Genomic DNA, 27,840 nt, shown 5'->3' with positions numbered 1-27,840 from the left:
ACTGTGTGGTTTAGGTCTGGCCTAGTGATCATCAAATAGATAAGGCTGCCCACAATCTTCCAATACATAGTGACATCCTCAATGAAGTTACCATTGTGTGTACTAAGCTTAGCATTAACATCCAAAGATATAGAAACAGGCTTGCAATCAGCCATACCACAATTCTTTAACATATCCAATGCATATTGTCTTTGTGACAACCATATACCCTTAGGAGTCTTGATTATCTCTATGCCAAGAAAATAACGTAGCTCTCCCAAATCTTTCATCTCAAATTCAGTCTTGAGGAGACCCTTTACATGGTCAATCTCTTTCTCACTATCACCCACAATGATCAAATCATCCATATATATAGTAATAATCACAATACTTAAATCACTCTCATAGACATAGAGTGAGTGATTAGCCTGTGCTTTACAAAATCCAATACTGACAAGGTATTTTGCAATCCTGTCATGCCATGCCCCGGGTGCTTGCTTCAGCCCATACAAGGCCTTATGAAGCTTGCATACATAATCTGGATGATTCTCATTTACATAACTAAGTGGTTGCTCTATATAAACTTCCTCTTATAACTCCCCCTGCAAGAAGGTATTCTTAATATCCATTTGATGCATGATCCAACCTTTTGATGTAGCCACTCGAGTAATAGTCTCCTCGTAATCAATACAATGAGCCTTTGGCAACCAGTTGTGGCTTATAGCGCTCAATAGATCCATCTAACTTATGCTTTGACTTTGTAAACCCATTTGCAGCCAATAGCTTTCTTGCCTTCAGGTAAAGGTATCAACTCCCATGTGTCATTATTCAGAAGTGTAGCCATTTCTTTATCCATAGTGCGATCCCAATACTCATTACCCACTACATCCTTAAAATAAGTGGGTTCCATATCTTGCACAACCTTAGCCATGTATGCATAGTGATGAGTTACATAGCTATCATATATCAATCGCAGTGTTGGCTTTTTTATTCTACTTGACTTGTATGGACCTAAATCACTATCAACTACTTTAGCATCCTCTTGTGCCTTCTGCACACCAAGTGTTTTAATAGACGGAATCCCAAACTTCTCATCCAAGCTTTGCTCAAAGCCAACTGAATCATCATCAATATGAGAGAAATTTGATGATACACCTGTCATAATAGGCGAGCCCCCAACTTTCTCTTTATTTTTTTTTGACATCTGTGATGTACTCGGTGGAGTAACCAGTGACCTCAGCATGCCAGTCCAAATTCTATCAACAGAACCATGACTAGGACTCTTGTAGTGTACTCAATGTCTGTGACTATTAACCTTTTTTTTACACAACCACACTCTCATGCTCATCAATCCCAATTGTATTTCACACAATATTATACCAGCTACTCATCTCATAAAAAATAACATCCTTGCTAACTCTCAACTCACATGTAACAGGGTTGTAACATCTACATCCCTTCTACTCAAGAGAATATTCCACAAATATATATATTTCTACTTTGGGATCCAATTTATTGCGCAACTCATCAGGAATATGCACATAAGCAATATATCCAAATACTTTTAGATGGGACAGATTTGGCTTTCTACTGTAAACTTCTCTTCGGGTATCATACCATGTAAAGTAGCAATGGATATCTTGTTTATAATTTATACAGCAATAGCAAACGCTTCAGCTCAATAGTTATTTTTAACATTAGTGCATGAGCTACCTTTGCAGTATGTCCATTTGGAGAGATATTCTTTCCCTCCATCTGACCTTAGACATTCAATATGAAACTGTGTCTCCTTCTAAACCAAAGCCTTAAAGCTTTTAAAGTGAGTAAACACCTCACTTTTCTCACGCATAAAATAAACCCATACTTTGCAAGTATAATCATCAATGAAGGAAACATAATACTTGCAACTAAAAATTGCAATCTTGTAGGATCCCACACATCATAATGTACCAATTTAAGTGGTTTCTCACATACATGTTTTTCATGTGAAAATGTATGCCTTGCTTGCTTTTCAAATTGATATGCTTCATATACTTTATGCATCCCATCAACCCTAAACTTGGGCAAGCCATCCACAATTAGTTTTGATTGTACGTCTTTAAACCATTGCACATTCACATGACTAATTCTCTTATGCCAAATTTCAATATTAGTCACTATATCTAAACCTTGTGCAAACATGGCAATATCCATTTTAGGCAGACTTACATTAAGAGTAACCAATCTACTAGCACGTTTCCCTTTTACAATCAACTTACAATCATTTTTTAGATCTTCTACATGATAACAATCAGATGTGAACCGAACTTGCAATCCCTGTTCTATCATCTGACCAATAGAAACCAAGTTTTTTTGTAATATTTGGTACATGCAACACATCAACTAAGTACTTAGTTTTGCCATCCTGCATACTCAAAGGAATATTTCCAACATAAGTAATGGGGTGAGCTGTATTATCCCCTGTCTCCACATAGCCCAAAGATTTTGGATTGCACATCTCTCTAAGCCACTCTCCATGAGAAGTCATGTGGTTAGCACCTGAATCTATATACCATATATAATTCTTTGATAAACCATCAATAGTTACAGTATTCCTAAAGTGCTGCGTAACAAACAATTGTTCACTTGTGTCATCATTGTTTTTGTTGCCGGATGTATTATTGCCCTATTGCTTTTTTCCATTTCTAATTTCAGCCTTCTTTTTTAAGTAATGCTTAGAAAAGTGGCCTTTTTGACCACAATGCCAAAACTTCTTGCTATCACCAGAATTCTGTTGCCTATTAGAATCTGCAACTTGCCCTCTTTGACTCCCCCTTCCTCGGGACTATTCTCTTATATTTTACTATGTGTCATAACCTTGATCACGACCAAGGCCTTGGCTCTGCCATGATCTCTACCTGTGCTAGTAGAATAAAACACCTGTTTAGAATTATTCTTGCTTTAAAGAATAAGAGGAATCCAAACCAAGGTTCTTCTTCTCAAGTATCAGCATAGAAATCAAGTCTGCAAATTCAGGGATCTCATCCCTTTCATAGATGACCTGAAGCTCTTGTATTCATCTCCAAGTCCATCTAAGCATGCATGCACGTCATCATCATTAACTATCACACTAATAGATCCAAGAGCTTTCACAATACTCTTGATCTTCAAGGCATAATCATTATTGGACAGGATATTGGACAGGTTCTCTCTTTTTACTTGATTCAGCTTTGACTGGAGTTGCAACTTTTTGGCCTTTGTGTTTACTTCGAATATCTTGCTAGATTCTTCCATGCAATAGCAAGAACAATCTTTATTTTTGCAAGTGAGGACTCTATTGTCACAAGAAGGGTGTTCTTTAAGGTTACCTTTCTTTAGAAAAGACAAAATTTTTCTAGTGCCTTTTGAGAACATAGCCATGAAAAAAATATCATCACATTGTGATTTCGATACTCTTTCAAGCCATCCCAAGCAATGTACATGGCATCCCAATCCATAGCACGAGGATTTTTCTCACCATTGTAGGATAAAAACATCAACATATTTAATGTCTCCAAAGTTAAGTGATTTCTCTCAAGAGACTTAATTCTATTCATTTGAGAAAACCCCCTCTCACAATCCACAACACTTGTAACAATCACTAGGCAAGCTTGCCAAATTTTCTTCTTTTCTCCATACAATTTCTCCCAATGCTCATCAATTCCACATATTGCCCATGCCTCGTGCATACTCATGCCTGGACAAATCCTTTTTAATCGGATCATGAAATCCTCATACTGTAAGTTACATGCATTTACATCAACCAAGTCCCCAAAATTTTCCAACAAAATAGGCATCCAAATCCTTTCCATTGCAAACATTGCCTTGTACTCGAATAGGATAGTCTTTTGGACTAAATAATTTTGTTGCTTCAAAGAGTTTTATGCCTTTGAATTGTAGACACAAGGATGATATAAATTTTCCAATGAATTGTCTACCCATAGATATGCAACTCTCCCAAGAGTTTAGATTGCCACTTGCATCCTTATCTCCCAATAAATGATTGTGAAGAGCATGCACTTCTTGTCCATATGCATCACATGTATAGCGGAGATATCCATCATTGGCTTTTTCAACAAAGGATGTGAATTGTTGTGCTCCAATGCCAAATACATCTCCAAGAAACCTTGTCTCCAGTATCTCCATTGTCACTACAAGCTCAATGCCAATGGAAGTAACATCAACATTCTTGCTTTGGAATTTTAGATTAAGCATGTTTAAACAATGAAATACATCTGCAACAATGTGTAGAAAGAATTGTATCTTGAAAGATGTAAGAAAGTCATATAACTTGTGACTTTCTAACTTCAAAAGATGCAAAAAGGCAAGCATAAGTTTTACAAATCTTAGTGCAACATCACCTCGTGAGAGCGAACGAATATCATGCATTCTCAAAACCTCTTGCACAGGCAACTCAAAGGCATTGGCAAGCTCTTTTAGCTCCTTATGGCATTTATAAGAGCTTCTAACCCACTTGTATGAATTTTTAATAATCTTTTCCAAAAGTTAAAAAATAGGAAATGGCTTCAATGCATCCTTGGCGGCTAGTGCCTCTCTATGTGCAATGCAATGCACACCTACCAAATGGGGAACTTCCCTCGTAAACTGAGTCACAAGGCCATTTTGAGAACCAATCATTACAATACATCCATCACTTGCAAATCCAATCAGTTTCACCTTAGGCAACTCAAGCTCCATGAGATATGCTGTAAGACTTGCATACAATGCATCTGCAAAACCATTTACTATCTCTAGCAGTCTCATAAATTGACTGCAAATGGGCCTATTCCCTTATCTGTGAGATGTGTGATGCATACAATCATCCTATGATCACATGATATATCTATGCTTTCATCAACCATTATTGAAAAGTGTGGACTTTCCTTTATTTCTACATTGATCTTATCGTAATACACATTATGATGAGCTGTGAGAAAAAGCCTTGTCACATATGAAGATGTGTATGATACGACCCACCTTTTTTTCTTCTTTGCTATCATGCCAAACTTGCACATGCTTTTCAAGGGGCAATCTAGTCCTTTTTTGCTTTTCAAACCACATTTTCTTTGCCCTTTTATGTCTTTGGATTGTTGATGATCCTCTAGACCAGGTCTTTGTACATTCTTGCTACCAATTGTGCCAAAAGGATTTTGCATTTTGAAGTGTGTACACCAGAGACAATGTACCCTCAGTTGACCTTCACTATCGTAAGATGAATACCTCCATTCATAGTAGACCTTCCAATGCTCCTTATATGTCCTAATACCCTTCTGCTTTTTGGGGGGTTTCTCATTAGTTCTTTGCCCATGGGTAGTATATTGGGCTTGAATCTCATGAAGATTTTTTAATTCATCCTCAAGAGGGGGAGAAGCTAGCGCCTCATGATGTAGAGGCAATCCATTACCTCCATCATCAATCACACTTTGCAAGGGCATATTTAGATCCAAGCTTTCTGACATATTAGCAGTAGATGCATCAATGCATATCATATCATCATTGCAAGTATTTTGTAAAGAGGTTGCATTCCATACATCACTACTTCCTGTAGCATTTAGAATAACCTCACACATAGCATTGCGCAGCATTTCCAAGTGCACATCTGCATCTATAGTGTAGTCCCATTCACCGTGCATAGCATTCCTTGAACTATTGGCGTTTGTATTGTATATTTCGGTATGCATTACCACTACTGGAGTATATGCATCAATGTTGCAAGCTTCGCCATGTATACCTATAGCATGAGAAGCATGAGAAGCCATATGACTTGAGGATGATTCTATCATATCATTTTGACTAGCATGAGAAGTAATTGGATTCAATGATGATCCCACCATGTCCCTTTGTGCATTTCTCTTTCGAGAGAATGCACTAGACATACTCAATTGCAAAGTATCTCTTTTTGGGTGACCAAGACCCATAATCTGTAGAAAAACATACAACTTGTATACTATTGTTAATCAATATATAAAAATGCATAATGGTATAACAAAATATAAAAAATAAAATGCATAAACATAGAAAAATAACTCAAAGAGAGACTCAATATAGGTATCTACCTCAATCAATGAAGTTGCAACTTGAAGTGTGGTTGCTAAAGCTTGCAAAAGATGTTTGACACTTCAAGTTTGTAGAGCTCCTTCTTCAATCTCGACTCTTAAATCTTTTCCTTTCTTGAACTTCAGAGATCTATACATACAAAGAAAAATCCTTATAATGGTAATCAATTTTCCTCTCAATCTTTCATTGAGAATGCATGTAGCATTATGAATTCAATAATCATAAACCCACTTGACTTTAGAGTCTTATTGCATTATAAAATAGAAAAGGCATACCAAATGAGAGTGCCTCAATCAATCTAAAACTCAAAGCTTGATATGGCAATCTCAAGTTGTGTGTAGTTATTGCTCACTGCAATTCAAAAAACACATTGTCAGCCATAGCAAAGATATCATTGCAACATTTGATGTACGTATCTTTTGATCTGTGAACCAATCCTACTTGGGGCTCATTGGAAGTTTAGCTAAATTGATCGCTACAGTGTGCATTATAGAAATTAAAACAACCCATAATTCCAATGGCCATAGGTAGCATAATAGTTGAATCTCATCTGTATAATGGCTGAACTGCCTTATAAATGTTAACATCATATCCTTAATTAATGGGGTTAGGTCAAGTGGCTAATAAATGGCTGAAGCAAAATTTGGGATAACGATGGTAGCTGCTCTAAGCGCCCCTCCTCTGGTTATGACATGATTCGCAAATCGGCTTGCAGTATCCACCTCTTGAGTCTTAGCACTTGCCCCGATTCCCTGCACCATCTATGATGCCTGGCGGTTGGCACCCCAACTCCAGCCTCTCGCACTTCAATCCAGTAAATTGTAATGCTCGCCATTGATCCTGTCGCGGCGGACAAGCGACAACACAAGCATTGCAGCTGATCGTACCGTGTAGGTGATAGGCAAACTTGATACTTAGAGACTCAGATGTTAATGACCAAGCACTCTGTAATTTCATGTATGATGAACATGGCCTGGGTACAATTGCTGTGTCTTATTATTGGCTCATTGTCTGTATGTAGCTTACTGGTGGCAGCTGACTCTTCTAATGCAGTGGTGCCAACATTCGACACATATCTAGTGCACGTGCCGGTGCGTGGCATGCCGGCCTTGTTTAAATCGTGGAAATATTGGCACAAGCAGCTTCTGACTCGCCAGTGCTCACCATGCTAGATTGCACCTCAAGGCTCACACTTGGCGTTGCTGCTACATTGGCTAAGCCGCTAATGGCCACTGTCACGCCCTAGGACCTGCAGGTTGCAAAGTTGCAAACTTATTGTAGAATTGTGCAGTGTGCAATGTGATCTCTGGGCCTCTGGTTCTTACTATACACAGTACATGTAGGATTCTATTTGTAGTTGCTCACGAGTCATTGCAGCTCAATGGAACACTCGCGAGCAACACCTGATAAGCAAGACTATTATTATTTGACTGAGCCATGATGTATCTGCCATGATATGAGAAATGCATTTTCTTTCCACCAATGATTCACGAATACATAATGGGCCATAGTTGATAACTTATAAGCTTACTTGAGATTGGAGTCCAAGTGCATACCTTTGAAGTTTTGGCTGTGTAGTTAGTGACTAGCGAGTCCAAGTTAAAGCTCGGGAGTCGGATTGTGGAGTCTGGACATAGTTGTAGCGTGCACTATATACTGGGAACTTGAAAGCAAGCACAAGTAACAATATTGTTGAACAAACACAAATCCCTAAAAGTCGACTTTCCAAGACGTTTCGTTTTCTTTATTTTCCTTTCTTTTAGTCAATCTCGATTATAGTTCGCCAATCACTAATCCACTATTAACTAATAAGAACTAGTTATAAAGATTTAAGTTATAACTTACTTATCATAAATGATTTTTATATATTTTATATATTATAATTTTATTTTAATTAATATTATTTATTAATTTTTTTAAAAAATTGATGCCTTTCGTAAGAAATGCTACTATTATTTTACCTTTCTTTGAGAAAGACAAATTTTTAATTTCACCTTTCACAAGCAGTTTTCTAAAATATTTCTATTTCTCTAGCAAGGAAAATTGCCATTGGAAGGGCATGGCAAGTTGCAAAAATAATCCTCAAGCCGGAGTTTCAGATTCCTGCATATAGCCCATCACACTACTTGTGTCATTAACAGATAGTCAATACATGACTTTACTCTGTGTCTACTCCCAATCATTCTTAGCCTTTACCTGTTCTACAGTAGCATTTCGTATAAGAACTTTAGGTGCTACTGCCATGTTGCCTTCAATGTAATTCCGAACACCTTTGCCCTTCAAGAAATTTGTCATCTTGAACTTTCATGGAGGATAATTATTCTTATCAAGCTTCTCACTAACAATCAAGTTAAAGTTGTCAAACATTTTGATAAAACAAACAACTTACAAAAAACTGCAATCTGCAAGTAAGCTAATACAAGGTGTATCACAACTAAACACGGACCCTTTTTCACTGACTACATAATAGTAATTGCAACCTGTAATATGTATGCTGATGGCTTCTGTGCTTGCAACTCAGTAAACACCTAAACCTTATAGATACAAAATATGTAACCTATGCACCTATAAACGATTGACATAGCTGAAACTATAGTATATCTAGAAATTGCTGTCGGAACCACTTGTAGGTCTAGAACGGACGCTGAAATGACCTCAAATGCTAAAAATCACAACGATCAGCCCTAATAGGTTGTTCTATAGTATATACATTGTTCTTGTTGCTCACCAAGTTTCACTACAATCGGAGACTATAGCCCTGCTAGCCTTAGAAGCCTCTTGTAGCTATAACCTAAGGCAAATTGAGCAAGGTGGAAGAGCTTCTTACCTGTTGCTTGCTTATTTGCTTTTGTGCTCCAACGTCTTCACCTTAGCCTTCAATCAAGCTCTGTGCAGCCATGGGATGGCTCTGATACCATGAAAATAGACAAGAGGGGAGAGAGGTGAAGAAACAAGAGCACACACACAAAAGCAATAGAGACTTGAGCACACAAAGAGATAGGCTGAAATCTTCCTCTTCCTTCACACAAAAGAACCAAGTCTACAACATGATAAAAGACTAATATGAAAGTACCACAACGTATGTACATGCGGTCACTAATTGCGAACACACTAAGAAAAGAAGAGGTGTCACAATAAGTGTGCCATAATCAAGGGTGGACTATGTGGGTATAGTCCAGTTGTAGAATCATTGGCGTATCCTCATGTCGGTCACCTAACCTGCTAGTGAGTAATATCTTGTTACATCACCAAGGCATGTAGTGGATGCTAGTTCATGTAGAGCTCAACATCTCAACGACATAATCTAAGGCTCGGTGGAAAATAATAGTGATGGAAGGACGGTTGAAAAAGACCCCGTTCAAATGGAAGGTCTTTCTTTGGAGAGTGATCATTGGCGGGCTTCATCTTGCTTCAGCCCTTTCAAAGCATTGAATCTCAAATGGCAATTACTTTTTTTGTACAACTAGTGGAATCTTCGCATCATAGATTGATTTCCTGCCTTTTGGCCAAGAAAATTTGGACTCTCCTGTTAGATATTTGGCAAGTGGTTGTTGGTCTATCTCTGTGCCCTTTTGATTGGGTTTTTGCTAGGGCCAAATACCCCACCCCGGCCTAGCCACGTATGGTGGTCTTGTTCCATTTTTCCAGATTTTGGGGCTGTTGGCATAATTGTCTCACTCAGAATGCTTTCGCCTTAGACTCCGCCGTGGGCATCCAAGGACACATTGCTAGACTCAAGGGTCTTCTACACTGGTAGTTAGATCTTATGCAACATGCTAATCTTCTCCCTAGGGAGGTTTTAGCTCCTAGGCATACGGCAATCTCTTCTACTTCTTTGCTGTGACTTTTGTACCTTTCATGTCATTTGACTTTTGTACGCCTTTTGTGATTTGATATTATATAAATTACCCATTACGAAAAGAAAAGAGAGAGATTCCAAATCAGTCTATGAGAAAAAGTAGATAGATGTATAAACTCAGGGAGCTATCATGTTTCCCAAGGCTGAAGCCTGGTCAGAGTCTTTGTCTAGAACAAATTGGTGAGAGCTCTCTACCGTGGGGCTTACTATTTGTCTTGGCCTTAGTAGAAGCTCACTTTGTTTGCCTCTAAGAAACATAGCTGGACGGAGGGGGAGGGAGGGAGTTTAGTTATGGGAAAGGTTTTTAAAATTCTTTTTGGGGCAGGGCTTTTGGGCCCGGGGGAGGGGGGGTGGGTTGGTCAAGAGGCATCTAAAAAGCATGGGGTAACCATGAGGTATATGAAATGAAGATAGGAGATCGGCTATATTAATGTCCTTGTTTATGTTCAATCATGCAGGAACGTTTGGAGCAGCTTGACTGTTTTCTTGCAGGTAATGCATGTTTGAATTCGATAGCAACAGTTTCCAAATGTTCTTCTCTTCTGTTTATAACTAATTTGTTTTCAAGCTTTTAGGTAAGAGTTACTTGAGTTGGTGACCTGTTCTATCACTCTGGACAGGTGATGATGTGGAGAAAAAGAAGCCAGATCCTTCGATTTATATTGAAGCTGTGAAGGTAAGGTCGATTCTTCTTTACCTTTTGCTTGGTTTTGCTAGCTGTATGCTGATTCTCAGACCGCAGAACTAATAAATTCAGGAAAGTTTCTTTCATGAGCTTGCTTTACAGTTTATTACTAGATGTGACCCATCCACCCAGCCTATCTGTTTCTGAGCAAGTTCTGAAGAGCTGCTAAGCAGTTTCTTGTTCAAAAATGTATTTGGCTTTCTTAGGCAGCTTTTGGTCTAGGGCAGTTTTTAGTCGTAGCCTGTCCCTAGAAAAGCTGTATCCTGATCCCTAGAGTCCTGATCCTTGTTACCAGCCGAGCATAGTGAAATATGACACATCTGGATGGCAACCTGATAAGTTTCCTACATTTCAGCTTCCAGTTTTGTAAATCTAACAACCTTGTAATGCAGAACAAGTAGTAGCCTTTTTCACCCACTTGATGCACAAAGCTCTAGCATAGGATATGTGGCAGTATGCAATATAAGTGGAGAAGTGCTGCCAGAGGGAAATGCAAGTCCAAAGAACCGTAGCAGTTGTACTACAACCACCACTGCCAACAATAGAACAACATATAAGATGGCCAATCCAGTGTGGCCTCTATTAGTTACACAATATCTTATCAATGTGACAAATAAATAAGCAGAGAGAAATTACAACGCACATCATAGAAACTAAAAGCCTATCTTGGGTGCTTTACAAGATGGCCAAGCCAGTGTGGCCTCTTCACTCAAACAGTCAAACGTATTCTGGATAGTTGCCCAAAAGGTCATTTGTCCTGCATCAAATGGAAATGCCAGGCTAGGCTTTTAGTTTCTCTGACATGCATTGTAACTTCTTTTTTTCTGGGTGATGCCATTATAATTTCTCTCTACTTGTTCATTTTTGTCATCTCGATAAGATTTTTGGTCAACAAACAAACTTATTTTTGGAAGTTTTCAGAATATTGGTCAGAGATCCTTTTATTACGATATTGGCTCTAGATCCTTATTCCTATGCGATATCCATATTCAATTCCTTATTAATCACATGTGTAGGACCTCCATTTCGGGTTTTAAATGACTTAAGCCTGCAGAGGATGTTGTCATTCCATTTAGCCGCACTAGACTCTGCATTCCTCACAGATTACTTGTCATGATTGTATATTTCCCTTTGCTAGTCACTCAGCAATCTTATCAGCTTCTTTTGCTGAAGGCGTGTCTCAAATGTGCAGCCAGAATATCTTTCTTGTGATTTTAAGCTGTTTCACAAATTTCAGTATTCAATGTCACTGCAAAATTGCTCACAGGTTGTAGCAGATTCTTATATTTATGAGTTGCTTTGAAACTTTAGTGTTGATATTATGAGGGCTAAGCCAGGAGTCAAAGAGGAGAGTAAGGTCTCAATTGTTATGTTTCTTTTTGACAAACATCAAACAGATGTATCAAGAAAGAAAAGAGAGGAAGTACAGACTGAGTCCCTCTTTATAATCCATCTTTTCCAGATGAACTAACCTTGTGCTTCCTATGTATGTGGAGTTTTGATGCAGAAAGGAGGCCACTAACTTCCTTCTCTAAACACCAGCTGTATTTCCTTTGATGTGGTGCATCATTCCAGAATTTTTCTTTATCTGTTAGAAGTCCAGCTGCTTCCTTGCCTTCTACATTGAAATTATCATTCTTCAATCTCTTTCTAGCTCACCCCTCTCTTCTTTAATAACATTATTCCAGTCCTGATTAACCTGCAATATCAGACTTCAGTCTAGAAACCTCAGCTTGAACACGGAAAATAATCTTTTCTTCTAATCTGCACACTCCAAAGGCAAAGGCCTTTCAACCAATTACAGATGGTGTGAGGTAGAAAATCGGTTTTCCTAAACTGTAACCCTTCAGCCGAATTAGTAAGGGTGACAAAAGAAACATAAAGGTCTGCAGAAGAGAGAATATCCTTGTTTCACAGTTGATAAACAAATGATTAATGGACTCTTCTTTACAGCTAGGATGGAGACAGTCTTTATGCATATCCTTATAGATTGCTTGGCACATCAAGAACTAATCCTTGCATTGATGGTGGTGGACCAAATGTCATCAGATCTGTAACCCCATTGCTCAATGTGCCACATGTCATTAAGTGTCCTGCCAACTCAATTATTATGGCAGGAAGGACAGGATACAGGAAGAAAAATTGGGTCTGGTCTTTTTTTCTTGAAAAAGACTATTTGAAATATATAAGTGGGTTATATTTTATGACTTCTTTGTAGGTTTGAAAGATTAAAGTACTGTAAGGATTTTTTTTGAATTACTTAGTGCACCAGGACTTTCTGGTGACTGCATTAGTTATTTGATCAAATTGTGCAGAGACTTCAACTGCCGGTTGAAGAATGCTTGGTTATTGAAGATAGTGTGATTGGACTCCAGGTTTGGAAATTCACTTATGGCATTATTGTGCCACCAAATGTCTAGAATGCTGTAGACAGTCATATTCACCTTCTTGGATTGGATTTCTCTCAAGTTACTTTATATCAATGTATTGATCTCAAATGGCATAAAATCAATAAAACTACTGTAGTATACACCAGGATTTCATACTTTTGCAAGAAAAACTTTTCGCATTAAAATTCCACAATAAGACACTGTGAATTAATTAGCCCATTGTGGTTGGCCACTGCCACTTTCAGCCCACACTTTGATATGACCTAGATGTGATCTGGATGGGGGGTGGCAGCAGAGAGAGAGAGAGAGAGAGAGAGAGAGAGAGAGAGAGAGGTCACCTGTGTGCTGGTCCCCCATGGCTGCTGACCTGATCTGTGCGCTTCCCTCCCTCCATTTTCCTACCCATCAGCTAGCTGCGCTGCCCTTTGTGCAGGAGTAGGCTGTAGCTCTGTCACACACACACACACAAAGTTATCCCTGTGTTGTGTGTCTTGTGCTGTGCAGCCTGCCCTGTGTTGCATGCCCTTTGCAGCCTGCCTTGTGCTACACACCCTGTCCTCCACTGCAGTAGAGAATTACCTTAACACAGAAACTCAAATACAATCATATACAAAGCACAAACTAATAATAGAACATAGTTAGGGTTAGGGTAACTCAGAGACAATAAACACAGAGAATAATAAATTGAATAGAATACAATGCTCATGTAGCAAACACACTATCCAGTGAAGAAATACTGACCCTCGAACTCGTGTCTCGAGGACCAGGACAAAGAGTATGAGTTGGAGAGTGTGTCGTACTCTCACAAATCCTGAAATGCAGCAAGCCATCCTATGAAGGTGTCTAGCAGAAGCAAATGCAGTGCAAGTGTGGCTGGATTAATGATAGATGGGGGCTGAATCAGGGAGAAAACAACAAACACAAGTTTGGAAGATAATGTGGCACCCTAGCAAAGTGCAGCAACAGCCAAATGCAAGTTTTCTGGTGATCTACAGCAGGGAAACAGCTGATCTGGAGTTGATGTCAGCAGGGAAGAACAAAACGCAACCAACTATGATGTTGTCGACTGTAGGTGGCTTCTCCAAGACAGCTTCAACGCACAGAAAAAGGCCACTAGCAGCAAATACAAACTCTTGAGGCTCGTTGACAACATAAGAAGGGCAAAGACATTGATAATGTTTTGTAGGATGGCTCATTGATTGAAGTGTATAATGCTTTGCTTACTTATGTGAGGTGCAAGGAAAAACTTCGTACTTAGAACCTTCATGATAGAGGGCCGTGTGGTTCTAAGTCGGCTTACACACAGACTAATAAAAGAACACTGTTAGGGGTAGGGTAACTCAGAGACAATGAACACAGTGAATAAATGAAATGATACAATTAGTGAATATACAATGCTCATGCAGTAAACACACTATGCAGTGAATGAATACTAAACCTCGTACTCCTGTATCTCAAGGATCAGGGCAGGGGTAATGAGCTAGAGAGTGTCGTACTCCGAACGGATTTCGAATCGTAGCAAGCAGCCTCCGGATGTCAAACACCAGCAAACACAGCCAAGGAAGGCTGAATTTGATGTAGATAGCAGTCTAGGAGAGAGAAAGACTAAAAACGCAGGTGAGGAGAGAGAAAGATTAAAAACGCAGGCTGCAAGAGAGAAAGACTAAAAATGCAGGAAAAACCAGCAGCAGCAGTTAGTATGCTGAAATCCACTCCGAACATTGTGTGGTAGGTTGGAAACAAGCACCAAACTGTTATAGACAGCAATGGCCAGCTTGGACCGTGATGTCCTCTATGTCTGGGGTGTGAGCAACAAGCTGAAATATCTGAAATCTGGAAAAACGAGATTATTTTCTAAATGGAGAGTGATCAATGACAGTCGCTCTGCTGTAAACAGCTGCAAACTATGGGTGGAAGGCTGGAAATAGGTGCCAGATTGTAGATGATAACAAGGGACAGCTGAGACTGCGATGTCCTCCGTGAAAGGGGTGTGGGCAGCAAGTTGAAAACACGTGAAACCTGCAAAAACGAGATTGAGACTGAATGGAGGGCAGTATACTTATTTATAGAAAGTTTGGGCCCTCCCAAGCGGGTTTTTGCTTATGGGACACGGATACTCTCTAGGAATGCATTTCTTTTAAAAAAACAAGGTTTCTTCATTAATTAAGCATGTTTTGGGGCTGTTTTAGTAAAGCTAATGCATTTTTCAGCTCAACATCCTCTCTCAGGCCCTATAACGGTGCCACGAGAAGAAAGGCCAGCCAAGCCCTTTTTCGTTATATTTCACCCCAAGGCGTCCCATCCCAAAGCAGTTAGAGCATCGGACAAAGGGTGCACGTCGATTGCCCAGTGACCTACTAAGACTACAGAGGCAATGGTTAACTTACCAAGGGAGCCCAAGTGATCACCCCAGAGAGGACAGGGCATCGGACAAAGGGTGCATGTCGGTTGCATAGTGGCCTACCAAGCCCTACAAAGGTGGATGGAATCAACTATGGACTTTTTTTTAGGGCTTTTTAGATTTGATAGATCTAACATTAAATGAGGGTTGGAGATCAGTTTTCGTCCTATTGAGTATTCGTATCCCAATATGGGAGAGTGATAAGGGATGGTCAGACCCAAGATCTTCGCAAAACAAGCATACTATTTCTACCATTATTGGTGTCAGTGAAGAAGGAAAATGACTAAGGTGTGGGTATAGTAAATAAGTAAAGCAAGCAAGACAAGCAGGCAAGCTAGGGAAAAATTACCTTGGAGACTTCCATGTGCAATGCCACGAATATGGTGGATCAAGAGTCGACCACTCCAAAAGATAAAAAAGGGATAAATGCACACAGATGCATGTTTACATGAACAGATTGCCAATGCATGGGATAATGCAAAGGGAGATGCAAGATGCCATACTCACACAAATGCAATGTAACAGTGCCACTTGGACAGTGCCCTCGCAGGGGAATTATTCACTTGCCAAGCGCTCTTTTACAATCTTATCATCTTGACAGTGAGTATGAAGTTAGAAATGTCCATAATACAATACAAAAGAATAAATAAATGTCTTAAAAACTGTAAGTTTCATCATTGTCACTATCAAGAGAAGAACTTGTCCCCTCTCAAACTGGAATGGAAAGCAAGAGGGAAGCACTCTCTCCCCATCAATTTGAAGTAGAGAAGGGTGTACCCAAGCCGATCTTGGGTAGTAGATACTGAAGAACGAGCCGGTTGACCGCTTTGGTCAATATGTCTGCAAAATTATTTGATGAAGGCACAAACTCTAGGCGGATAGTGCCTAGCTCAATCTGCTCTATAGAAAAGTGGAAGTGGACTCCCACATGCCGCATTCGTGGAGTGATGATTAGATTACCCGCAAGGGCAATAGCACTTTGGTTGTCGCAGCAGACAATGTTGGGAGAGTCATAAGGAAAATGAAGTGCCACCAGTAAGCTCCTCAAGTAGATGGCCTCAGTGGTGCCATCGAACCCAATACTTAGCCTCAGTCGTGGAAGCCGCCACCGTCTCTTGCTTATAGCTAGACCAAGAAATGGGAGTTGTGGCCAAGGTAAAGATGTAGCCGCCATGGGAACGTCGGGTGCCGGGATCTCCTGTCCAATCAGAATCAGTGTACCCCTACAAACATAAACCAAAACCATATGTCAGGCCATAAGGATAAGTACACCGTAAATAACGCAACACACTAAGATATGCAATCGAATGTGACATCCTAGGTGCTGCGAAATATTGACTGAGCATGCTAATTGAGTAAGCTAAATTTGGCCTAGTGCGAATTAACCAAAGAAGTTTCCCTACAACAGATTGATAGGTATGTGCATCAAAGGGCTAACCTAGGATATCCTTCGACAAGTGGACAATAGGATCAAGAGGCGTGGCCACTTGCTGTGTTTGATCCGAAGTGTGTTGTTCCACGAGCTAAAGTGTGTACTTCTGCTGTGACACATAAATACAGCCCTCAGATCAAACTACCTCCGTCCCCAAGAAGTAAGACAATAAACCAAGGTTTGCTATCTCAAAGATAGCACTAAGCTTGGCCTTAATTTCTGCCATGCTAGCAGAATCTAAGCCTATGATGAGTAAGTCATCAACGTACAACAGGATATAGTTGACCCCCTCTGTAGTAGATCGAACATATAAGTTCGGGTCATAAGGGGTAGAATGGTATCCGTGAGTCTGTAAGAACTCATCCATCCTATGGAACTAAGACCATGGTGCTTATTTCAGCCCATAAAGAGCTTTTTGCAAGCGGAATACTTTATCCCTAGAGTTCCTTGAAGGAAAACCTAGTGGCCGCTCCACATAGACTTCTTCCTCCAAATAACCATTGAGGAAGGCACTCTTGACATCCATTTGATATATTGGCCAACCATGGTGAGCGGCTGTTGCGAGAAGTAATCGAAAAGATATCAACTGTGCAGTAGGGGCAAAAGTCTCTTCATAATCACTGCCATGTTTCTGTCGAAACCCTAGCACCACAAGGCAAGCCTTGTACTTGTCTAAAGTCCCATAAGCTTTTAGCTTGGTCTTATAAATCCACGTTGTCCCGATGACTTTCTTGTGGCTCGGACGATCCACCAATGTCCAAGTCTCATTTTGGTCAATACTCTCTAGCTCTTTTTCCATGGCATCTCACCATTGAGGGTGCTGAAGAGCCTCTTCCCATGTATCTGGCTTAGAATGCACTATGTAAGCAGCTGTAAACAGCGACGCAAATGATGCCTAAGGAGCAAGGCAAGCAGATCTTCTAGGTCCCTTCGGAGTAGAATCCGGTAGTAGGATTCCCGAATCTCGCATGGTCTGCTGGTACCAGCGAGGTAATGGGTCTTCCAGAGGGGAACCTGGGAGCTGAAGAATCTGTAGGAATGTCAGGAGTGGGAAGTAGACCAGGCTCAGTAGGCAAGATCTCCGATGATGTGGAAGGAGGAATCGGATCGGAATCCGGTACAGAGTACTGCACGATATTTCTCTCGTCGAAGACGATGTCCCTTCAAACAATCACCTTATTTGTCCGAGGATCGAACGAACAATAGGATTTTGCTTCAGAGAAATATCCAACAGAGATAAGGAGATCAGCTCGGGAAGTGAGCTTGCCTATCTTATCATCAGGTATGTGTGTGTAGGCACGACACCCGAAGACTTTGAAGTGGAAAATGATAGGTCGAGAGCCAAAGAATGCCTCATGCGGGGTCTTCTGAGGAAGATGGGCACTGGTTGAGGGTGTACACCGAAGTGTTAACAGCCTCGACCCAATGGTGCTCAGGGAGCTTTGCTGCAAAAGAGTGAAGGGCTAGGCAAGCATTGCAAGCGCAATTGACAAAACTACAAAGAGCATCCACCGACAAAGAAGAACCTCAAGCTGAAGATTTGATTCGCCGTACCATCGACGCCACTCTTGAAGCACAAACCATTCGCAAGGAATCCAAGATAAGTAAATGAAGTTTCAAGTTTTGCACTTTCAATGGCATAAGAGAAGGAAAGAGCATAGAGCGTACCATTTCCATGACTTTCCAGTTCCTACGCTCTATAACTCCATTTGAGAGGGAGAGTTGGTAGAGGTGAGTTGGGAAGGGATGCCATGCTACTCTAGAAACTTGGAAAAATTGTCGGAGATAAACTCACTACTACTATCACTCTTCATGCAACCAACACGACGTCTAGTCTGGTTATGAACCAACAGTAGCACCCAAGCAGAAAAATATGTGAAAGCATCTGATTTATGCTTGACGAAGTACACCCACATGTATCTAGAATGATCATCCACTATAAAAAAGAAGTAGAGCATGCCGTTCAAGGTGGCAGTGGATGTTGGCCCACAAAGATCAATATGAATCAATCTAAGAGGCGGCTCAGCACGATGTGTGGATTGGTGAGGGAATGGGATACGGTGTTGCTTCCCGAGCTGACATGCTTTACAGACATCTCGAGCTAGCTTCAGGCGTGGAAGGCCCTCAACTAGTGCACAGCATGAAAACTCATAAAGAGAGTCATAACCAAGATGCCCTAAGAGAAAATGCCAAAGACGCTCATTGTTCGTAGGCTCCCGAGATGTAGCTAGTATCTGGAAGCTATGGAACATGGAGCCCTCGACTGTTGGCTCGGTTAGAAAGTGTGTCATGTGGTATAGGCCATTAGGTTGTGTCTCACCGCGAGCAATCACTGAACCAGTCTGAGAGTCAAGGACCTCGACTATGGTCACTTTAAAGAAAATTGATCGCCCCAATCGGCATGAACAGATAACAAGTTCACCCCAAGTTAAGGAACATCTTATACATTGTCCAGTGAAGCCAGATCCGGGCCATTGTCAATGGCAAAATTGATTCAATCTTGAGCGTGAATCTTGACCGAGGAGTTGTTTCCTATGCAGACCCGCCTGGCTGTAGGTTCTTGGGTATGGAAGATGTCCTCTATAGGAGTCATGTGATGGAAAGCTCCACGGCCCATAATCCAAACAGGAGCTGAAGTGCTCGATTGTGACGAGTGGGCCTGTGCGGTAACCTCGTCGGGAGGCAACTCACAAATATGAACGAGACTCGCATTTGATGTCTCTACGAAGATGATGTGGGCCTTTGCAGACCAGTTAGACAAGCCCTTTGGAGTTGAGAATGTTGTCTATTGAGATGGCTGAACGGTGGCAGTATGAGTCTAACCTTTTAATTGCCCCTTGCCATCACCCTACCTCCCTTGCTGGGCGTTGCCCGACTGAGAGGTGGGGTTTTGAGACTTAGGTTTTGGTGCTGTGCCTCTTGCCTTTGATTGACACTCATCGTCAAAATGGCCAGCCTTTTGATAATGTTGACAATACCTATTCTTTTTAAGTACATTCTACCACGGTGGTTTGAGTTGTAATTGGCAGTTTCCTTGGGAATCCCCAGATTGATTTTGTTTTTGAGTGGAAGTTTGATTTTGTTTACCCTTCCCTTGTTTCCCCTTCTGAGAATGAGCTACAAGGGCCCCCTCTGAGGTAGTATTTATATGAAATTGATCGAACAACTGTGCATAATGCAACAATTGATATTCAAATTCATAGAAAATAGGCATGATGGACTTGGAAACTATACTTTTCACAAAATTAAAGTATTTCCAGGGGAGTTTGTTTAGAAACAGTGTGACGTGATCGTCAAAGGACTTAGGAGTCCCTGTAGTGGATAATTCGGCAAGAAGATGCCGATACTCAGTCAACCTAACTTTCAAGTCATCTCGGTTAGAAATTTTGAAATTTTGAAGCTCATGGTCAAGATTTATACGATGAGTCCTATCCCAAGCCGCATAGTGGTTAGTCAAGTGTGCCCATCGCTCTAATGCTAGGTCAAAATATTGAAGCTGAGAATGAAACTCAGACAATAAGCCTTGCATTAGCTCCCAGATTCCACCAAGTGGTAAAGTTTGACCCGTTGAAATGAGTCTTGTCATTGAATGTATGCTTGGCTGAAGATGAGGTAGAACCATGAGGTGTCAGGAAAGTGGGGTAAGATGGATGGGGAGGGTAAGAGGGTGGTAGTGGAGTTGGTTGATAGGAAGGAGGAAGGGGAAGGGGTGGGTAGGTAGAATTAGGTTGTGAGTGTCCAATGAGTGTTGATTGAGGCGGAGGCATTGGAAGATGAATGTTTCCATAAGGTACTGATGGAGGGGGAGACACTGGAACATGAAAGCCCTGTTCAAATCGGCTAGGCCATAGTAAAATGACCAGAAAATCCACTAGGTAGTGTCATGGAGACAAGCTGTGGTACCAACTGATCCACCCTTGGGAGAGACTGGGAGAGATACCCAGGCTGCAATGATCCTGAAAGTATTTGAGAAGAAGGTGGAACACCACTCGGTTGAGGAAAGAATGAGGTCCTAAAGGCGATGCCTATGTTTCCATAACCCCCTGGTGCAGTGTGATGTGTAATATAAGGTGTGTGAAAAGAGAATGTAAATGGTGTAAATGGAAGTGTAGAAGCAGCGGAAAAATGTGGTGGGATGGGTGGGTTTTGAATTTGTGGTGTGAAAGATGCAGATGCATTTTGTTCATTTTTACTATTTAATGATTGAAAATGAAATGATGATGATCATGATGCACCATGCAATGTAGAAATAGGAACACCAAATTCATTTTGATTTTGAGAAGTAAATTGAAAAGAAGGGTAGAAGAAGAGGTATTAGGCTTTTTCTTATAATCCCCACGACGTGTGTTAACATACAAGAATTGGTCCTCAGGAGAACCTTTTTCATAGTCAACGGGCTGTACTTTGTTTTCCTCATGATTTCTACTAGTATATTGCAAAGTAGAAGTAAAAGAAGAAGGAACAAAAGACAAATCTCAAGTACCTTGCACTGGAGTGGACGGAAGAGGATGAAAGAATGGAACATACTCTAGATCTCTTTCTCCAACAGAGGGGCCCATCCTTGGTGGAGGTCTCGACGGCCTTGCAATATCAACCCTGCAATATCATCATATTCATGCGCAACATCTGAATAGAGAAATTCATGCATACCTTCATTGAGTAGCTTCTCTTGAAGGGCAATCCTTTGATCGAGCTTCTCAATCTTTTTTCGTCTATAAGCCATGATCACATGTTATTCTTCAGTGGTTGTATAGCTTTTCTTCTGTGTGGTCAGAATTGTCTTGCACCATGTCCGAACTTTGTGGAGCAAGCTGATCTGCCCACTCTTGCTCGGTTCTCAACATAGTTGGTTCTGGAGACTGAATTGGTATTGTCGTGTTCGAAGTCATTTAAATCTATTGTTGTACTTGCTTCTGCAAAGAGCTTTTAGATCAAAGGCCTAGGTTTCTCAGAGAGTACCAGGCTTTGATACCATGTAAAGAAATACCCTAACACAGAAACACAAATAACAATCGTATGACAAAGCACAGACTGATAAAAGAACACAATTAGGGTTAGGGTAACTCAGAGACAATGAACACAGCGAATAAATGAAATGATGTGATTACTGAACATACAATGCTCATGCAGTAAACACACTATGCAGTGAATGAATACTAAACCTCGAAATCCTGTATCTCAAGGATCAGGGCAGGGGTAATGAGCTAGAGAGTGTGTCGTACTCCAAACGGATTTCGAATCGCAGTAAGGCAGCCTTGGGATGTTGGACAACAGCAAACGCAACCAAGGAAGGCTAAATCTGATGCAGACAGCAGCCCAAGAGAGAGAAAGACTGAAAACGTAGGTGAGGAGAAAGAAAGAGTAAAAACGCAGGAAAAACCAGTAGCAGTAGTTAGTATGCTGAAATCAGCTCTGAACAGTGTGTGGTAGTCTGGAAACAGGCACCAAGTTGTTATAGAAAGCTATGGCTAGATTGGACTGCGATATCCTCTGTGTCGTTCAAGGTGTGGGTAGTAAGCTGAAATACCTGAAATCTGCAAAAATGAGATTGTTTTTTAATGGAGAGTGATCAGCAATAGTCGCTCTGCTGTAAACAGCTGCAAACTGCAGGTGGAAGGCTGGAAACAGGCACCAGACTGTAGATGACAGCAAGGGACAGCTGAGACTGCAATGTCCTTCACGAAAGGGGTATGGGCACCAAGCTGAAAACACTTGAAACCTGCAAAAACGAGATTGAGACTGAAAGGAGAGCAGCATACTTATTTATAGAAAGAGCAACATACTTTTTTATAGAAAGTTTGAGCCTTCCCAAGTGGGTTTTTAAGCATGTTTTGGGGCTGGTTTAGTAAAGCTAATGCATTTTTTAGCTCAACACTTTTGCTCTAAAGCATTGGAGATCAATTTCCTTCATGCATATATGAAAGTCTTGGCTAATGGATTTCATGAGTGCCTTCTTGACATTGTGCATCTTGCATATGGCTTTATCAAAGGGGGAAATATTCTGCATGACATTTTGAATGTCCAAATGGGGATACACTGTGCACACTTCACCAATTAGGAAGTGTTGATGATTCAATTGGATTCAGTAAAGGCATTCGACCACCTAGAACGGTCATTTTTGGCCTAGCTTATGCAAAAGATGGGATTTTGCCGTAGAATGTCTCGTTTGATTTATACTATCAGCCTAGATTCTTCTACGAGAGTTTTTCTTAATGCTGGTATTACAGAACCTTTCGCTCTTTGTTGATCTGCCATACAAAGAGGTTCTCGCTGTTTGTTGATCTGCCAAACAAAGCTACCCTCTAAGCCCTTTGTTCTTTGCTTAGGCCACTCATCCCATTTTGACGATGTTGTCATGCTTGGCTGCAAATGCTGATGTACTTTGCCTCTCCTTCCTGTAGAAGAAGACTTGGTTGGTCAAGCTTTGGCTGATGACACCTTTATGTTTCTGAAGGTTGACAGGGAAAAAATTCGTAAAGCAATGGAAATGTGGGACTTGTTTGCACTTGCTTCAGGGCTCTGCATTAATACCTCCATGATTTTTTCTATAAGACATGGGTATTTTGCATGGCAATACTCATATTCACATCTCATTGTAGCATGTACTTAATGCTGATCAGCCCATATAGCTGAAGTCCTCATTGATGTTGACTCATTTTATCTGCTCTTGGAAAGTGGTTAAGAAGACCTCTTGGTATCCAATAGAAAATCGATTGCAAGTCAATTTCCCCTGCTAGATGAAAGGTTTGGCTGCCTCTGAGTAAATCTGTCTCAATCTGACTGAGAAGTCTAGATCTGAATCTAACTAAAGAGACTACAGTGTGGGCTGTCATCAATAAGCATCCAACTGTAGCATTTGGTGTCAGGCCACCCCTCTGGTGTAGAGTATATCCATCATGGGATGATGTCATCACTGCTCTATCTCATCTATGCTCAAGTATTTGGGTGGACATCTCCAATGTTGGATGATAATAGATCTGATCTGGTGATAAAACGGGTAGTGAGCACGTCTCTTGGGGGCCATGGGTATCTTGTGTGATGTAGAGCAATGGCTTACTGTACGATAATATCTCGAGAGGATTGTCTATCGAGAGCTATCAATGTGGGGGAGGGTGTGGTTATAAAGATAAGAAATGATTTATGAGTCTCAAAGAGTATTGTTCCTTTCCCCATCATTCCCCTGTTAGAATCAAACACCCAAATGCCGAATGGTTTTTCCTCAACTTATTTATAAAGATAAGAAAGCATGAATGAAGTCCTCAGAAGTTTACAAACAACGACAATTATGTCTTTTTGATTCTCTAAAAGAATAGTGTTACTTGTCAAGAACCGCTAGCTCAAGTGGTAGTGAAATGCTGTTAAACCGAAGGTCATGGGTTCCATTCTCACGGGCAGGTTATTATGGCTTCACTTGACTAGCTGCCAAGATGGACTTTGTAAATGGGACCACTAAGCACTTGTTGAGTTGGTGGTCAAGTTTGGGCGCAACTCGACTATAAGTATTGATGAAAGCCTAGATATTCAATCAATACAAAATCATTCGCATCTAAGGATGGTATTACTTTGTGCTATTAAATAAGTAGTCAAATATTCAATCAGTACTTGAATTTTAAATGGTACCTTGAAGGTCCTGTTGAAATTGTCATATCAAATAAAAGACCTTGGTTTATATGATCTTTCATTTGAAGTGCTTTTGTTTACTACTACAGTTATTCTTATCATGTCTTTACGATATTTGGCTGTAAAACAATGGAAAGGTTCTCCCCTCCTACTTCCTCTCTCATCCCTTCACTTCTGAACCTTGTAGGCTGCACTGGGTGCTGGCATGAAATGCATCATCTCCTTCACATCTTCCACTGCAGACCAAGTAAGTCAACTGCCAATCCTTTACATTTCTTACTGCTGATAGTGTAACATACTGACTTTTTGTAAATTGTTTCACTCTATCAAACCTTGCATAGAATGGCATGAAAAACCCTCAAAAGCAGATGATGGTTCTGTGAATTAAGTGTGACGAGACAGGCATAAATTACTGTAAGATTTTGGCAAAGCTCTTGCCTCATCTAAATTGGCAAGGTGAATTCCATAAGTGAAATCCAAATCACTTTTGTGACTGAAGAAGCATCAAAAGAATTGGTCATAGCAGTCGTTTGCAGACTGTTGCAGAGTGAAATCTAAATGGTCAATAATTGGATAGTGATTCAGGGGAGTTACTTCCTTTTGCCTACAAGACATAAGATGGGGAAGTGATGAAACCATAAAGAGTCAATTTCTCATCTTCTTGTTCTTTCTTCTTCACACACTTTACAATGTATATATAAACGACTATATGAGAGGGACCCACAATCTTAGTATGATACAAGCTAAATTAGGTAGGCCAAGGTCCAATGCTACAACTATACCATCTGTAGTAGGTGTAATGTACTACTATCCATAATGAATAATTACCTTATGAGACAAGTTTTGTCCTACTTTTGGCATGCACACTCATCATTGCATTCTCTCTTTCAGTGTTCTTTTAAAACTTGTGACTAGAAGTTGTGCCTTTTCAAGGTGCAGTGAAGTTTTCAGTACTTCAGGGATATGAAAATGTTCTTATGGACTGGATGTCTTTATTTTTTGCTCCGCTTGGGGCCCTTTGGTGTGTCTTGGTTTCCCATCTGGGGCCATTTCTGTCCTTGACAGATGATCAGCAAGGCTGCTGCTTCTGTCTTGGGTGTATTGACTTCTAAGTCAGAATCCTAAGACAATATCAAATATTTTCAAATTTGTCTTGAGACTGGACCATGGTACTTGACTGGGCCGTATCAAGTTATGACAAAAATGATTACTCATAAATTAATGTTCAAAACTTATATAGAGGATGCCCAGGCCCCACAGGTAAATACTTTTCAGTATCAAGACAAAAATTTTCAGCCTCATCAACTAATCTGCAATTCTAGTCAATGGGATAATGTCTCAATATTTGGTTTGACAAATCTAGTACTAGTCTGGAACACTGCTTATTTGATGAATGAACCTGGGATTTGATTTATAATTGCAGGATTTCAGTGGAGCAGCTGCCGTATTTCCAGATTTAGGCAGTGTCAGGTCGGCCAAACTATGAACCCTCCTCTTTCTTCTCATGCCAGCCACTTTAATGCACAGATGCATGGAAATAGGTTAATTTTGTCTTGATTGTCTGACTGTGATAGATTGCAGCAGCTTCTGGAGGTGATGGAGAAAAGTGTAACATTGGCATAGATTTCAAGGTAATAAATTGCAGTGACATAACAAAAAACCCTGCTCATATGATTGTTTGTTATTGAACTGTCCGCCAAGCAGGCAGAGGACTTGCTGTTTGACACAAACGCTGTCTTTCCCAATTAAATTTAATTATGTGCCTCGCCCGCCCCTTTAAGCACACCAAAATGAAAGGGTTATGGTCTAATGGACCCCAGCTTTGTTTAATGAAAATGGCATTTCATAGCCTTTTGTGCAGGTTGACGTTCAAAGTTCTAAATACGATGATACTATGATATTGATGTCCTGATTGTCAGCATACCATGAAAATACCAATCTTTCCTACCTCTAACCCAGTGGGATCAAGGACTAGTGTTCACATGGGCTTGAAATGAAAATTCCGAAATTTTTGTATCTGGATATAATTATCTCACTTAATTGATTATTAGCACAAGAGTAGAAATATAGCCAGAATGGAATGATGATGCTTCCAGGTTCACAAAGTGGCCATTTGATATGCTGATTTGTCTTGCAGTTTATATCCCGTAGTTCTTTCACATGCCAAACAATTAGTTGGGCAAACTATGGTGCACTTCATTTTTTTAAAAAGATATTGACGTTTGTTCAAAGTGTGACCATGAAAATTTGCCACTTCAAAAAAATAGGGTGTGCAGTATAATAACACCCCTCTTGTTATAAACAGGTCGTGCTACATGGCACTGTTAAAGCATTGATGCTACACAAGATTTCTTCAGGTGCCCAAGATCTCAGAAAATGCTACTGATTTGTCACTGGTAGTATCATGTTGAAAGTCTTTTGTCCTTGTGTTATGATAATGTCTTTGCTATGCATTGAGCAGGCTCCAGAGGTGTAAGCTTTAGTGATGTAGCCAAGACCCGCGGGGCTCAAGCGGTAGTGAAATGGTGTGTTAAACCCAAGGTAAAGGGTTCCATTCTCATGGGCAGCAGTGAAGGCACCTTGTACAATGTAAAAAAGTGATTATGGCTCAACATGGTTGGTCACCAAGATGGATGTTGTAATGGGACCACTTGCTGAATTGGTGGTCGAGGGTTGGGTGCCCTTAGACTACGAGTCTCAATGTAAGCCTTGACATTCAATCAATGCAAAATCCTTTTGCACTCCAGCTTTAGCAATGTAACTGCATTTTAAGTGAAATTTTAGTTACTTGGTTGTTGGCATTTGTAATGATATGCTTGATGCTTTGAATCACCGGATACAATCAAAACAGTGCACTTAAGCTCTGTACTCGTACCATCATAATTACAGAGTTGATTTACCTTTATTTAGATTACAAGATCCAATACCAATACAGGAATGTGGCCATTATGGGGGGTTTGTCTCGATCTTTGCATGTAGCATAAGGGGGTCTGTCAAAGAAATGATGCATAAGTTACATCCATATCATTGATAGATTTATCAACAGTCCAAACAGTTCCTTCAACATATTTTAGTATTTGAACTTTTTAAATTGATATCGAGTGTGGTATGGTGTCACAATGTTGGCATAATGGATAGTCCACTTAACTTGGATTTAGTAGGTACATAGGGCTTTTAAATTGAAGAGATTGACTTAACTTACCCCTTTGTCATCAATTTGTCAAGATGGGTCATTTGCATAATTATGTTAATCTCTTCAATACTTGGTCATATTGTTGGCCATGTGAATCATTGAGACATGACATCTTCATTTTCCTCTCTCATTATGTTTTGAAACTTGATCATTCACTTGGTCATGTGTGTCATTCCTATAGATACATGTAGAGTTTGGCATGTAGT

At 40.4% G+C, this 27,840-nt stretch overlaps 1 protein-coding gene across 4 annotated transcripts in view; it reads left to right on the top strand.

The window, feature by feature from the left end:
* The window catches only part of LOC148010515 (Haloacid dehalogenase-like hydrolase (HAD) superfamily protein), a 59,119-nt gene extending 32,131 nt beyond the window's left edge, over window positions 1–26,988 (top strand). For all 4 annotated transcript variants that reach the window (XM_087670999.1, XM_087670998.1, XM_087670997.1 and 1 more), the window contains exons 6-13: window positions 10,372–10,405; window positions 10,534–10,589; window positions 12,914–12,973; window positions 24,629–24,688; window positions 25,865–25,911; window positions 26,016–26,072; window positions 26,747–26,798; window positions 26,903–26,988. In XM_087670999.1, the coding sequence (XP_087527125.1) occupies window positions 10,372–10,405; window positions 10,534–10,589; window positions 12,914–12,973; window positions 24,629–24,688; window positions 25,865–25,911; window positions 26,016–26,064 (306 nt within the window). In that variant the 3' untranslated portion in view covers window positions 26,065–26,072; window positions 26,747–26,798; window positions 26,903–26,988. The remainder of the gene's footprint in view (window positions 1–10,371; window positions 10,406–10,533; window positions 10,590–12,913; window positions 12,974–24,628; window positions 24,689–25,864; window positions 25,912–26,015; window positions 26,073–26,746; window positions 26,799–26,902) is intronic.
* The last annotated feature ends 852 nt before the right edge of the window (window positions 26,989–27,840 follow it).

This window comes from Lygodium microphyllum, chromosome 29 (genome assembly GCF_053477565.2).
Source record: "Lygodium microphyllum isolate KBCC chromosome 29, Lygodium_microphyllum_v1.1.10, whole genome shotgun sequence".
Lineage (NCBI taxonomy): Eukaryota > Viridiplantae > Streptophyta > Polypodiopsida > Schizaeales > Lygodiaceae > Lygodium > Lygodium microphyllum.
This window is presented reverse-complemented; position numbering and strand designations above follow the sequence as displayed.